We start from the raw sequence: 16,176 nt of genomic DNA, 5'->3' as shown, positions 1-16,176 counted from the left end.
GGGGGGTGGAGGGAGGAAACGGGGGAGGGACGGGGAGAGAGAGAGGGGGAGGGGGGGGGGGGGGGGGGGGGAACATGGCGGAGGGAGAGGAGGCGGTTTGGAGGAGAAACCGTTACTCCTCCGCACGACTCTGTCCCTGAGAAACACGTCATGCTGCTCCCCCCTCAGTGGGGGACTCTGACAGGATACTGTCTGTGCAGCACTCCCCCCTCCCTGTGTGATTGATGAGTCTCATTTTGCCAATTAATGGAGAATCCCCTGTTGACTACCATCAGATTGTCGTTTGTAACTGTTAGTGTTTCTGACTGTCACTGATTCCTTTTAATTAGTGATCTCTTACTCTTCTGACTTTTCTATAGTTTCTAGGACTTTCAAAGCAAAGTGCACAGTGAAATGCTGGGGCTGTGGTGCTGTAGCCATCGTCCTCATGAACGGACAGAAACCTTTGCACAGCCCAAACAACAGTGGACTTTTTCTTTGAAGAACATAAAAGTTACTCTGTTTATCCTGCCATGCATGTTGGAATATGTCCAAAAAAGCTTTTTATACAAGCACTAAGAAAAAGAAATGAAAATTTTGTGAAACATCAACTCCTGTAAAGCAGGTTAAAAGTTTACTACTAGATATATATAGAGGGTAAGGTTTTCTTGCTACTTAAGCCTTCAGCAGGCTGAGGTGAGGTCAACACTGCAGAAAAAACTGTCTACATAGGGTAGCATTAAATTAATTGATTGCCTGGACGTTTGTCAGGACTCAAGTTCAACCCGGAGGCAGGCATGATCACTGCTCAGTTGTCTGAATATGAAATAATAAGGTAGCTTGCAGAAACGTCAAAGGTAAGAAGTTTAAAGGGAAAGAAAACTTCCCAAATCAATAAAGAACTGGGGAGAAAAACCACAATTAAAATACAGAAGGAGAGGAACTGACAAGGAGCAAACGAATGCAGGTTCCCCAAATGCTAAGGTGGTGATTACTGGCCGATAAACAGGTGAGTCTCATTAATACCAGCCTGTGTCTGTGGGGAAATAAGAGACAAACTATTGTGAATGGCTTGTAAACAAAAAGGGAAAATGACAACAATCTCCAGTATCATGACGGAGATATGTAAAAAGGTTAGAGTGGGATATTATTTTTAAAAAAGTACATCATAAACCCATAGATAGCAACAGTGTGTCAAATGGATCTTACAATCAGTTTTAAAAAAAATCTAACAGTTTACTTGGATAATAAATCATAATGTCACCTAATATTTTAGAAGATATAAAACATGGATAATCAGAGTTAAAAAAAAAACAAAAAACAAAAACAAAAAAAAACAAGCAAGGTTATACATAAAACAGAAATGTAATCTAAGGAGTTTAAAGAATATTTTGGAAGGTTAAACCAAATAATAAAAATATGAACTAAAATTCAATGACAGAAGCAAGAAGAAATTTTAACCACCACGTCAGCTGATGATGATGACCTTTCTTTGTAGGAAAAGATCCAACAATTTCTGCAGAAAATCCTACTGGTCTAAAACTAGAAATACAAGTACACAATTTCACAGTATGATCTCTTACTACATTGATGGTTATTGCTAATATTTCCAGCTTCTGTGGTTTACAAGAAAAGCTGAATAAAATGGTGTATTATTTCTGATATTCGGGAGCATGACGTTTCCATCTTCAGTGAAATTTCACTCCGACTGTCTTCTATTGTGGATTCACACACAAAACACTGTAAAGCCTTTCAAGGTCTTATTTACTTGGCAAATAACTCTGATTACGTTCCTCCTCCACTTGCATTTGATAGAATAATTTGCCATCAATGGGGCACACCATTCACCTGAGTCTCAGGGATTTCATTAAAACATCAAATGAAAGTGAAATCATGAGCCATGACGGAGGAGAGCCAGTATGGCTAAGCAGAGAAGCATGGCCGGTGTCTACTGCAGGATTAGAGCTCGGCAACAAGTGCTCATGGGGGGCTTTGCATCAAACCCAGGAGCCCATGACAAATGAGGGTGGTTGGGCCTCTGTCTATTACCCTGCACTAAGCCCGGGCCTTTTGGGGAAGTAATGAGGTGCAGATTGGAGCCTCTGCCGCTGGGTTCTTAGCCTGAGTTTCAGTAGAGCAGAAATAATCAGCAGAGACCCGTGTCAAAAGTAGGAAAGCTACACAACTGCTGAGCAACACACAAAAAGACTAAAATAAAGTAAATCAACTAAACAAATCATTCCCAAGACTTATCACATGTTGCCTCCTTGCCACTTAACCTCCCATCCTATGTTTTTGACCTCAGACCAAAGAAGCCATGACACTGAAAGTGTGTCAGACTGTGTTTTATACAGCAGGTTAGCTGGCCTGAACACCTACAGGACATGACACGTCCCAGAGGACTCCCTCCAGGACTGGCAGGGCATGGAGGCTTTATCAGAGGAATGTGACACTTGTTCTGTCTGGAGCCAAAGGTTCAGAGTACATCAAGGGAGCATCTTCTGTGCTCCAGGCCACACCCCCTCTCAGCTCCAGAGAGCAGCAATCTCACTCTACTGGTAAACAGAGCTGCCTCATGGGGCCAAGTGTCACAGTCTAACAAGACACTGATTGGCAAACGGTAAGGAAATTCTCTCTCATGGCATGAGGGCTAAGAAAGCCACTGTCTGGAAGTGACAAAAGTGAGTAGAAGCAAAATATTCTGGACACATTTTGCTCCAAAAAAAAGTTTAATTGTTTTATAGAGATTACCACCCTGATACTTGATGATGCAGTAAAGCATTTTTAATTAGGTGATGAAATAAAACTGAACAGTAGGACATTTAAATGCGTTGTTCCTAAAACCCATGTTTCCTGGATTTGTATTAATGTTCCTGCATCTGACATGAATTATAGCTTTCAATGATTTGTGAGCTACAGTTGAACATTTTTATACGTTAAACATTCTTTTACTGGCTTTTAAAGATTTAAATGTTCTTGATCTAAAGGCAGGTCTTTAATTAATCCCGAGAGTTGGGGGTGGGGGGGAACCCTGCAGGGAAGCATCTTTTACTTATTATGGCTCATGACTGTAGAACAGACTCCCTGAGGACCTGAGGGCAACTTGGAGGGTTCACAGTTTTACAGGAAAAGGCAAGATAGAGGTAAATTCAAAATTATTCATATCCCTGAAAGATTTTAATAAACCTTTTAATTATACCAACATGTCATCTGTCTGGAAATTTTTTTTTTTATGTTAGTTCTATTCCGTATGGCTACATTTTTCACTTTTCTGTCAGCTTTTTCCCTAATTATGACAAAAAGAAAACAAGATCCAAACATCAAAGGTTTCATGTGACTTTCAAACAGAGCTGCACTCTTCTTCTTCTGCAGACTGTGAAACTGCAGAAACCACACACTAAACTGTGCCACCTATCTGCATTGTATATTAACGTTATTTGTTTATTTATAACTTTATTATTATTAGTTTCCCGAAGGAACAATACCTGCATTTTTGCAAAATTGCTTTGTATGTTGGATTTAATTTTCCCTTTGGAATTCCCTATTTGTAATAAAACAACATCAAGTAAATAATAAATAACAACGTCCTTATTGGAGTTTTATTGAATTTACTTTTTAAAAATGCGCACAGCTGCAAAGTGATGAAATTATAGCCTGTATTGGCATCTTGAAGTTTGTTACATTAGGCCCTTAAGCCATGCTAAGCTTGTAAAGCGCCATGTTGCTGATTAGATAATTTCTCGGTGGCAGCCGCGACTCAGTTAATGTAATAACCGACGTATTCAGAACGCAGAATATATAAGAGCTAATGCTGCCAAGCACACCTAAAAACACAGCGTCAGTGTTTCTTTTATGAAAACTGTTCTGTCACACATGATGAAAGTACATGTTATAAAATAGTTCTGTTACTTTGTGAGAGGAGCGCGCAAGAGTCATCAGATCCCAAACTTGATTTTAAAAGTGTTCCTCCAGACAACACGTATTAAGAAGTGTTAATTTTCTTCGTTTCAACATTGCATTATTCATTATGAAGCATCACTAATTATTTCAAAGAGTGCAATATTCTGTGGCTTCATCCTTTGTCTTTACTTGATTTGAATCGTTGAGGTGACAGACGTATTCGCAGAACTCAGGAATGAGATAGGACCGTTTCCAGGCACCTTTACTTATTTAAAGTCATTTCCACAGATTTTTTCTCGTTGTAATTAAAAGCCGACGTGGTTCGGCTGTGCTCTGCTTAATTGGCCAAGCAGTTTACAGTGCATTTCATTAGCGGCGGAAAACACACAGGGTGAATAAAGGGGAGGTTAAAAGAAGGTGGTGATTAGGAGGGAGTGCTAACACACTGCAAAGGATTTAGGAATGAGGGTTGAGCATTTTTTTTTATTTAATTATATAAATTATTAGGCCTTACCAAAAGTCCCTCTAGTATTAGTTGACCCACTTTTTCAGATACTAAACAGACAAAATAAACCAAATAAATCGGGAACATTAGTGCTTGTTCAAACGCACGAAATGAAATGAAAAAAGTCACTTCTGTGAATTCAAATCTTAAGATGTTGTTGATCACAGTAAAACCGTGATCTACCAACGGTGGAAATGAAATCCTTATGCAATATAAAACAAGCAAGTCTGACACAAGAAGAAAGAAGAAAAAATATATACCAGTGAAAGTGGTTTTCGCAGAAATGCAACTTAACGGTCATGTTTACCTGCAAAACAAATGTAGGTGTCTTTCTTCTTACAATCAGCCAGCTGCTAAATAGAGCAACTGGCAGCCTTTTATTTGACAATAAGTGTCTCTTGCAGCACTTCTACACAAACCAACCTCGAAGCCAACAGCATGTCTTAGACAAGAGCCATCAGCAAACATATTTTAGTGAAGCTCTCACTTTGAAGACCGAGCTAAAACAGGGTGAAGACTGCAAGAGAAACATGGAACCTGTGTAAATTTCTCTGTCAATTTTTAAACCATAGCGAAAGTATTACAGGCTTGCCTCAGGGCTGGTAAAAAGTGCATCTGCTCTGACCCCGTGTGGGTGGACTAAGCTGGTTTCAGGAAAGGACTCTTTGAGGATGGCGGGCCCAAATCCAAGGACTACGGGCTTCAGTTCCACCAGTAGGTATCAGTTACAAATGGAGATTTGTACTGTTGCTCAAAGAGCCCTGTCCTGGTATGCAAACAGAGTAAGTAAAGCAATAAGCTGGATTCTCTAAACTATTTTCCTTACATTCAGTATTAGAGCTTCAGGGTAAGTAAACGCAAGTCTAGAAATCCAAACTAACTGTGTAAACTCTTGGATATAGAACAGTTCTTTACTAAAGGAAAACCTGAACAACATGTTACCGCTCTGATCCGATCATGACTAATCGGAGGACAAATTGTTAAATGATTGGACAGAGAAACAAGGACTCAACAAGCACAATTACAACAAACTGCTTGACATAGCCCTTAGGGAAACCCAACTGCAGTGTCGCTCATTTCCACAAGCACAAAGTCTAACCAAAGTAATGCAGCTTAATGACACCTTCCTCCTTGTCACTCAGTGTGGAGACAACAAAATACTCTGAGTGTGGTATTCAGGGAAATAAAAGGTTAAGCTGAATATCAATACATTGGGTTAAGTCATTAAGCGCGACACAGTGAGATGTATTAGACATGTCCAAGCATTCATCAGGCTTCTGCTTGGTTTCTCATAGCGCCCCATCGAGCCACCTCACTACATCAATATTCTAGTATGCAGAGTCCCACTCTACTCTGCTGTGTAACAACCAGCAGCAAACACACATTTCTACATCTGTGTGTGTGTGTGTGTTTGTGTGTGTGTGTGTGTGTGTGTTTGTGTGTGTGATGGTGCATGTGAAAGCAATAGCCTCTGCAGTGAAATAAGGCTCTCTGGGGTCTTGTGCCTCAACTGTAGAGCCTTTCTGGGCCCCCATTACTTCTGACAGATAGAGATCACTAAACTGCTGAACAAACACCCCATTCAGTAATTTGCATACATTACAGTAATGAAAAGAGAAAAATGTATCAATAAAGCCAAATGGAGTGCTTCTGCTACGTCTTTCTCTTTTTCTTTCTTTCATTATTTTCCTTTTCCATCATTTCAGGCAACAACTTTTAACTAAAAGGTAAGCAAGTGATTCGATAACATCCTTATTGACTTTTTACTTGACGATGATCTAATTTCTTAGGCTTAAACAAATTGAAATCAGAAGAAAGGAGAGTAAGCAAACAAAAATTAGATGCATTGCTTTTAAAACATGGTTTATCTCTAGAAAATTATCACTCACATTAAAAAGTGGCTCCTCTACTTCTAACGAATACAAATACTGACTGCCTCATTCATCACAGCCCACATCAGGCAAGACAACAGAGCTTCGCTGAACTTTTTCAGAGCTACTCAAGCATCAAATGCATGACTTTTAGCTGGTGTTGTTCCTCCATCTGTCATGCTTCAAGGAGCCAACATCCCTTTTTTCCCATCCCCGGATAAAGTTAAAGAAAGCATCTTTGATTATTCTACTTCATGTGTATCGATGAAACTGGGGAAAAAAACAACAAAAAAGAAACAATCTTAAATAAACAGAGGTCCTGTTCCGAGAGGCATTGTTTCAACAGTGCATCATTAAAACCTTCTACAAATAAGCAGGTTTTTCGTTCTGGTTTACGTATTTTAGTTTCAATCCACTGATTTGTTTGAAATTATGAAAAACAACCAAACCTGCTGGAGATTCTAAGGCTCTGCGTTCTCTCATAAATACTCACAAAAATTTAAACTTAGCAATTATTATGTCTTTGCTTAGAAAAGGTAAAATTATTTTACAGCTCCTGCAGCAACACACAACTCAGTGGTGTTATTTTATGTCCTTATGTTACAGTTATAAAAGAGAAACTGGACTCAGCTAAAACAGGTAGGTTAAAACTTTTAAAGAACCACAGCTGCTATCCTTTCCAGACTTACTGCAAATATACTTACTGCTTGTGTTTTTTCTAAGGGAATAAAGGACCAAATAGAAATCACTATCACCAGTAAATGTAAAAATTCCCCAATCAAGATTGTGTTTGTGCTTTTCTCTTAAATGCATTCATTAAAATAATACATTATAACTGGTAAAAAAAAAAAAAAAATCAACTTAATCTACAGCATAATCTTCCAACAGTAGAGGCAGTAAAAACAGGAAATTACGTTATCTATGTGAAATACCATGAGGGAAGATACATGGTCATGTTAAAGCAGATACATATTCATAGGCTAACATTCTGGAGAAGACAATTTCAATCTGTTTCATCTCTGCTCAGCTATATTCTCAGTTGGCTGAACCACCAATAAAGATATATAAAGCCAGTGCTTGACAGAAGTACCTGTCTGACTTCAGAGAGTTATCACCAAACAGAGAGGAAATGATGAGAGGTATTTCTGTCAGTTAAACTTGTTTTGAAATTAACCTGCAATCATGGTTTTTTTTTTTTTCTCCACTGAAATGGACACAAAACTGCTAAAGATGGCAGATGTAGCCCACTTTAATTAGCTAAAATTATGTCTAAGAGACACTGGAGCGTAATGAGTTTTGGAATCGTGCCAACAGTCGCAGAGAGGCAAAAATTAAACCTTTTACTTTTCCACAGCAGAAGCAGCATCTAAACAAAGCTACATATTAAGCTACGTTTCATCTAGAAGAGCATGGTTACATCTAATCAACTTATAAAACTAGGTATTTCTATCCATTGTTAGTGATTTAAAAAATGAAATATCATTTATGATACAGTATACACCTTAATTTTCAATGCATTAGAATAAACGTCCCAGTGAGTCTCGTCTGTAAGAATAAAAGCACCTTTTGAAAATAACTTTTTTTTTAAGTCCCCATTTCTGTTTGTAAAAGCTTTTTTGGTCTGAGACAATATTCTAATTTTAAATGACATGTATTCATGAGATGTAAGTGAAAAATCATCATAATTAACAGCAAAATGGCTTTCAAACATCCATCTGTGTGCAATTAATCTATATAATGTGTTTCACTTGGTGATAACGTTCCATAAATAAATGGGGTTTTCAATAATATTCTAAATTATTGAATGGGTCTGAATACGTTATGAAAATCACGTTTCTTTTGCTTATTCAGATATTAACTGATATGAAAAAACAAAATTAAGTAGTTCGGAAAAAAAAGTATTTTGTTGCTTCCTTTAAAAAGTATTTACACTCCCCTCAACTTTTGTCACTCAGCATACTTACAGCAATTAAAAGTAAGCAAGGAAAAAAATAAAGTAAATGTCAATAATGCGCTGTAAAACATCCCGTTCAAAGCTTTCCTCAAGCTTCGTAAGAGTCCCAGAAAATGCGGAAAAAAGGTGATCAGATTACAGCAAAACAACATTAAACATTTGGCTAACACATTTTGAAAAACTAAGTAGACTAACGGCAGTAGCATGCTATGGACGTCTTTATCTTCTGCAGAAATATGAGGGAATTGAGCTAAACTGAAGATAATTCTGAAAAAACAGGTTTCAAAAGACTTGAGACTGGGTCAGAACTGCACCTGAGTGGTTTAGATCACCGTATATTTATGTGTTACCGTGGCCTAGTCCAAGTAGAGGCTGAAATGCAAATTAGATTCCTATTTACAAAAGCTCTCCATCATATCTGACAGTTCAATCAGTGCCTTTTCCAAAGAAGAATGGCCAAAAATTAAGCAGATTTAAGTTTGCGGCTGCATTGTGTCCAAGTAATAATAAATAAGGGCTTTTTTCGACCCATAATTATGACACTAGAATCTGTGATAGTCTTTGTTTAAGAAAAGAAAGAGTAAGGAAAAGACAAGAACCAAAAATATCAGAGACTTTTAAAGTTTTCTTAGCTTTTAACACCGAAACATTCAGGTGAGATTGGGAGAAGAAGGGGAGCGAGGTTTTCTCAGGTCATGGCCAGTCGGCTTCTCACTGCTAACCTCCAGGGAGGAGCTCCAGACAGTGAAAGAGAGCCATACTGCAGTAAATCTACACTTCCCCATTTCCTCTCGCTCTAGCCCTCCAGTTCTCCAAGGATTCAGGGAATCAATACTGGCATCAGGGGGCAGAGCAGCTTTCCTGCCTGCTAGCTCCTGAAGCCACGTGAAAGCCTCGGGTTTGCTCATTCATTTTAATTTCAACACGTTAAACGCTTTTTGGGGATTTAAAGCAGGTTATTTGTGATCTTAGACTATCACTCTCATAGCACTCAGTATCTAAATAAATGCCAGATTAAAGGCAGAAAGTATCGGGTTATGTGTTACCACACCAGACAATTTTTCAACTACTCAAGAGGTTGCCTTTTTTTTTTTTTTATCTTTTTTTTTTTATGTTAGAAGCCACAAAAACGATCCTGGAGAGTGTTTTAATGTTTTTACTCTTTCTAATGTAAGGGAATCTAACCTCGGGGTGTTGACATGAGATTTGATTTTCACCACTGATCAAACTTGCAGGTTGAGGACCTTTTTTCTCAGAGAGGTTGCTGAAAAAAAAGCCAGGGACAAGGCTAATTTAATTTTTGGGGGGAGCAGAGATGCTCAGGTTAGAGTGAAGCACTCTGTTATCGAAACGGGAGCGGTGCCACGAGGAAAGATGGTTCTGTTGAGAGGCTTGTGTGGCCCGGTCAAGAGATGAAATCAGGGATAGGCGATAAGATGGTGTGAGGGGGCTAGAAGCCCCTATTAGAGGCCCTCAGGGGACAGGCAGCAGTGGCAGAGTGCAGTAAAAATAGCTATGGGCACGACTTCACTCTTGGGACACAGGGAGGAATGAAGAGGGAGATCTGATCAACATTTCGGAGCAAGGCAGTCGGATCCATTCCCACCACACTCCCCTGGGTGTCACCTATCAAACCAAGTGACTTAAACTGCTCGCTGCTGCCGGGCAGAACACAAACACGCACGTTTACGAGCAACACCGACAGAAAACAAGCATGCAGGGGTGTGAGAATCACCAGACTAAAAAGGATATGGACATCTTTTCCACAAACTTATCTTGGGGGTCGTCGGTTTTGGGGAAGTTCTCGATATCGTTCTCCAGTCGCTCAATATGCTTCTCCATTGTGGTCAGACTGCCCTTTAGGATTTCAGCAGACACTAAAAAAAAACAGAAAAGATAACAATAGATCATTATCAACATTTGGATTTACTGGAAATAATAATAATAATAAAAAAAAGTCCTTCCTCCTCCTAACAAAATCAACACAAACGTCGCATTCAAAGAAAAACCAGCTGCGACCGAGGCAGACTGTGTGTTGCGACAAACTGACTACAGTAAACTCAATTTGTGTGTGGCCTAGAAAGCCTGCATGCGTGTGTGTGTGTGCGTGCGTGCGTGCGTGTGTGTGTACAGTGTGTAGTTGTGTCTGCTGTGGCTCATTAATCAGTCTGTAATCACTGTTTGCAGAGTAGCTGTGAAATCCACAGTATTCAGATTAGGCCTTTCAAGTAAAAACTTCAAACAGCAAGCAGTGTCTAATGGGATCAGACGGGACAGGAGCATGGATGCAGTCCCAAGTTTAGGTTGCACTTTTAAGTTTTATTGATGCACGCAGATGCAATATAAATAACTTTAGAGGCTTTGTCAATGAATTGCGGTTCCGGCTAAATTAGGCTCACAGAGTAGTGGATCGAAAACCTTTTGGTTGATTTTTTATAGCCGTGAAAGCAAAATAAACTCCTAAATGGATTCATATGTTAGATGTGTAGTTAACAAGAAGCTTGGGCTGATGATGAGAGTGTACGTGAACGATGAAAACACTGATAAAACTCAGTCTTCAGTCAAACAAAACTGGTTGAAGGGAATGGTTAGGGTTTCCCAGAATACACGGGTTTGTGTTTTTTCTTAAAAAAAAAAAAAAAAAAAAAAAAACCAACATTTTTCTGAAGCTCAGGGTCTGGAACCTAAATAAGGGCAAGAGTTCAGAAGTTTTACAAAATGGTTCACATGAAACGCAAAATGCAGTTTTTCCATTTGTATTTCAGAAAAAAAACTGACAGCCTCATTCCAAGAATATAATTCGGATAAGCATAAAACCAACAAATGTGCCCGATTGTGTCAAAGGATATTAGAAAATGTGACTAAATTTAAAAAATGCTGTGCTACTCTCCTTGACCTTCTTTACACTTCATCAAGATATAACCCCCAATGCACTGTTTGTGTTAGATTAACGCAGTAATTTATAAAGAACAAAAATAGCACATGGTTTAGACATATGGAGATTATTATCTTTATTATAAATTAGTGAGAAAAATTAAGAATTTTGCATTTTTTTTAAAGCAAAGATAAATCTGCGAAATGCCAGTTGATATGAAAAAAGCTAGTCAGCCATTATAAAGGACTTTGTTATGCCAAATAAGATTTTTCCATTTTAATACTGTTCTTTGTTTCATCATCTTTTGACAAATGACTTACTCACAAAGGGGAGTGAATAATTTTGAGATGAACTGGATGGAAAATGATCAAATGCACTTAGATGTAAATGCAGTGGTACTGAGATAAGGGTAAAGAGCCCATCAGACCATTCCTTATTTATTTATCTATTTTTCTTTATCTAGGTTTCAAAGTTCAGATTTAGTCTCAGTTTGTTTTCAGACAGTTAGCTGACGATTGGATCTCAAACCACCTCCAACCAGTCAACTAAACTTCATCCACACACACATTTCTACCAGATCCACATACAGTTCAGCTGTAATTCAGCGTGAGTGAAGCCTGAGCTCTCTGTCATTATTGGACCTTAGAGCGAGCTGCCTGGATAGACAGACTGGGAGATTCCCAGCCCCTCCTCCCCAATTCCCGTAGACTCCGCTCCTGGGAATGACACCGAGCAAAACACAGTATCACATCGCTCGTTTCTCCACTGATGGGGCCTCTGAGATCCCTACGCTTTGCCACTGTGATCTTAGCTTCACTAATGGTGAAAAGGGGGAAGCGAACGAGCAAGAGAGGTGGGCTGATGATGCAAGAAAAGAGACAATTACATTCACACTGAGCTGCTGGGAGGTCTTTGTCAGGCACTGTGCCTTCTGATAGTACTATTATAGTAGCTTGAGGCCTGACTGATAGTACTGAGTAATGGTTTGGCTGAAATACTGATTATAGTAACTACTGTAGCCAAGAAATAGTGGCTGAAGCAAAGTACGCCGGGGTTCCAGGGGAGCTGTTAACAGGATCAGAGCACAGCCATGGGACTTCTGCACAGACTATTGTTTACATGGGAGCTGCCCACCACTGAGACACACCGGCACAAATATAGAACATGAACTGCTTACCCTGAACAAATCTGTTTCTTATACACCACAATGTATATGCTCATGGGCTAGTTAATGTTCTTTTTAGAGCTACACGCAGCACGTAGTATCAGTTCATTGTTGAGATAATCACTTGTTTACAAAATCTAGCACCAATTCCTTTAGGATATAATTAGTAAATCTACAAAAAAAAAAGAAAATCCTACTCCAATATCCAAGGAGAAAAATAAAATACATAGCACCACCAGAGTTCCGTGAATGCATATGAGGTGGATCAGAGGAGAAACGGAGGACGGGAGGGGTTGGACATTCTGGTAATGGCTGTGAGGAAGAGCAGCACGGGTCTTTTAACAGGCACACGTTACGGAAATAACCGCGAGGCTGCATGATGTATGGGGGACAAGAAAGAGAGCAGGGAAGACAAAAGGCAATTTGAAAGACAAGATTCTAACTTAACATATTTATTGATATGAGGTCTGTAACACTAGCTGTTGGCACATTCCTCCTTCCTACAGGGGAGAGGGAAAAAGGGAAAAACGAGATAAAGACAGAGCACATTATGTTTGCCGTGTACCGCTCAAATAAAGTGTCAGAGAAACACACTGCGCAGCTCACAATACCAAATCAACCACAATAATGTGAACATGTCAACGTTCGGTTCTGTAATTTGTGAAAGGGGCAATTTTCTTGTTATTTATAGACAAATAGTCCAAGTTTGCCAAGGAAAGTTCTCCTTCAGTGCTGCTTTAGGTTACAAAGAAAAATTAAGACTTTTTTTTTTTTTTTTTACACATGTAGACAAAGTCAAATGCTACAAAACTGAAGGTCTTTCATAAGTGCATCTAGGACCTTGGAGAAGTGAACGCATGAGGTAAGTTTGAGTCGCTATTTGCATAAAAATATACCAACATTTCTAAAAGCTACTACTTCAAGATAAGTAGTCGGGGTATCCAGAGAGCGGTCCAGGGGCTATTTGTGGCCCTCAGAATGATTCTGTGTGATACTTTGGATATCTCATATCTTGGTCCTGGTAACGATTCAAGTTTATTTTAATTATACAGGAAGTTGAACCTCAAACATCAGCAGACTTTTACTCCAAAATGCACTCAGATCGACTAATCATTATCTTTCTCCTTTACAAGCATTTTCAAACAAAAGAATAATCCATATCATGATCTTAATGCTCAGAGTTTACTGAAAAAAAGTGTCTTTACTTGCAAAACAGAAGGTGGTTCACTCAATAAAGGTTAAAAATTGTACACCTTTCTTTTAATATTGCAAACATGATGGATCCCATGTATGTTTCACCTTCACAATGGCTTTTTTTTTTGGGGGGGGGTGCATTTATTTGAAATAAATATGGCACGATTTGTCAATTTGCAAGTAGTAATTTTTTTTTTAAATCTGAATTTCACAAATCTATTTCATTTCAACTAAATTTTTCCCAGTACACACAATTTGTTGACACCACTGCCTTTTAGATTTACATGTTTATAATAAGAGCAGCATTAAGTTATCATGCTGAAACAATCTGACACCAGCTCTACCTAAAGTGAATGCACTTCTATTGAGTAATCTTCCAACTTATTTGATTTGTGGGAAAGATCATGGAACTAAAAGTGAAAAACTGCACAAGCAATTCCCTTCAGCACAACATGGTGGGTCTTGGTGGAGCTGTTGCACATGAACTCTATTAAGGACAGCTGTGTTGCGCTCTAACTACACAGTGGGCACCGGAGGTGATAGCACCCACTCAAGACAGTGTTTGTGATTCCAACAGATGTACAACAGCAGGTTTCAGAGATGTCCCGGAAAAAAAAAAGAAAAAAAACAAGACTGGTATATCTGTATTTTATTATTTTTTTTCTGAAAGCGATGTCAACCTCCCGGTGGAGGAAGAAACGGTGCAGGGGCTGTAAGAAAACTTTGTCGCAGATGAAACGCTACAGATCTGTGGCCCGGCGGAAACCCCGGGGTTGGAAGCAATCTCGGCCCAGCGTGACGCCTCCCTCCTTAAGCCTCTCACGGCCCTATTCGCATATGCAACACAGCAAAGCGAGGGAGCAACCTGGGAGACTTTTTAGGGTCTGTGCATCAAATTACGTAAAATTGTTGAGACAAATTTTATCTCACAGAAATACCAGTTTCAGTTCTGTTTTTTTTTTTCTTTCTTTCTTTCTTTCTTGGTGGTATCTAAAAATGAATTGGAGATGAAGTGGGAAGCGGATTATTTGGCAGGAGAGGTGGAAAACATGAAGAAAAACAAAAATCTGTGCTCCTCTTCCCCCTAAGCCTCTCAAGTTGCAGCAGCCAGAGTGATATTGTTGCTGTGGCACAGCAGTCACATTGTTCTTTCTGATTATCTCGGATCATGTGACGTTACAAACAGCAGGCAGGAGAAAGTGGCAAATTAGAAAATTTAATGGACAGCATAAACAAAGAGATGGGGGGAGTGCCAGTGTAATCTATAAACATTACGGTTCAGTGTTCAGATATCAGACGACTGGCGTCTTCCTGCTCCGTTATAAATAAGTAAATAGTTTCAGTTATTCATCAAATTCTAAATATTTATGTTATGTTGAATTATTTATTATTACACAGATATTTAAGAGATAGCTATTGCATCTTGATAGAAAATAAACAATTTGCATAAGCACAGCTGCAATCACTGTGAATGTTTTGATAGTTGCGTGAAAGTAACAGTAAATCTTTTATTATTTTTGCTCTATTTTCTTCTTTCACTTATCAAGCTGGGCTCTTTAATGTACCACAAATATGAACATTAAGACAGATTTGTGAGTCTGATTAAACTAGTGATAACTCCCCGTCCATCCAACAGAGGCCCCAAAGTAGCGTTTCATGTCAGTCATATGATCTAATGTCAGGACATAAATAATAAAACAAATTTAAAATGATATCTCTTACTATTAAGTATTTTTCCATGATTGTGTACAACATACTTATTAAGATGCATGTAAATGAGGCGGTGCATGGTGGCACAGTACCGTAATTTCCAACTACTTTGTGTTGGGTCTACCTAATAAAATCCAAATAAATCAAACTTTGCAGGTACATCCTGACTCAATGTGAAAAATATTAATACTTTTGCAAGGAACTCGATTCGAACCCTGTAAAACTAAACAAATTACTTCAGTACCAACTTGATGAGAATAAAACCTGACATCATTTTGAAATTATATCATGTGAATGGATGTATGGGGAAAACCAAAAGAAAAAGCAAGAAATTAGGAAAAAAAAAAAAAAGGTTCCTGTACCTCACCCTCTAGAGGGAGGACTTGTTTACAATGGGGGTCATGTCTGTGAGACTTTATTGCTTTTGGCAGCCATCAAAGCTACAGCCCAGTGCCAGATCTCTGGAGGAATTACAAATGGAGTCAATTACAATATATTTTGATGCATGGGAAAGTTTAGACATTGACCTGGGGTGATGACAATTCCCCAGAAAGTGCTGAGGAAATCAGTCAGGATGATGTGCTGGTGCCCAATGCGAGTCTCTGCCCTCTGCAATAAAAAAAGGGAGCGAGAGACCCACAGCGGTGCGATGGTTTACTTCCTCTCTACTGACAGCCATCCACCCAAAAACCTGTTGTACTCCTGGGGATCGTCATTTCTCTTTGTTAACGCTTCAGCTGTGATACGTTTACATCAAGCGTCACGTGAGAAACAAAATGCAGCTCGAGTTTGGAGTGCGGACTCCTAAAATATCAGGCGTGATAAAGACATTTTTGCAGTAACACTCGCACCCCTTTGGATTTTTTTTTCCACATTTTGACATGTTACAAACATAATCATCCAAGTATTTTATAAGGATTTGTAATTAAATTCAAAAATAAATGATCACAAAGGGAAATGCATGCTTCTTTAACTCATGTAATCATAGTATTTTTTGAGGGTCTTTGTGGATGGTGGAGTCTG

General features: G+C 38.9%; 1 protein-coding gene across 1 annotated transcript in view; it reads right to left on the bottom strand.

Moving 5' to 3' along the window:
- The window catches only part of LOC106961172 (protein diaphanous homolog 2-like), a 256,445-nt gene that overhangs the window by 48,352 nt on the left and 191,917 nt on the right, over positions 1–16,176 (bottom strand). The window contains exon 21 of the mRNA XM_015054721.1: positions 9,962–10,086. Coding sequence (XP_014910207.1) covers positions 9,962–10,086 — 125 coding nt within the window. The remainder of the gene's footprint in view (positions 1–9,961; positions 10,087–16,176) is intronic.

Source organism: Poecilia latipinna, unplaced genomic scaffold (genome assembly GCF_001443285.1).
Source record: "Poecilia latipinna isolate Pla-1442-1.1 unplaced genomic scaffold, P_latipinna-1.0 Scaffold1274, whole genome shotgun sequence".
NCBI lineage: Eukaryota > Metazoa > Chordata > Actinopteri > Cyprinodontiformes > Poeciliidae > Poecilia > Poecilia latipinna.
This window is presented reverse-complemented; position numbering and strand designations above follow the sequence as displayed.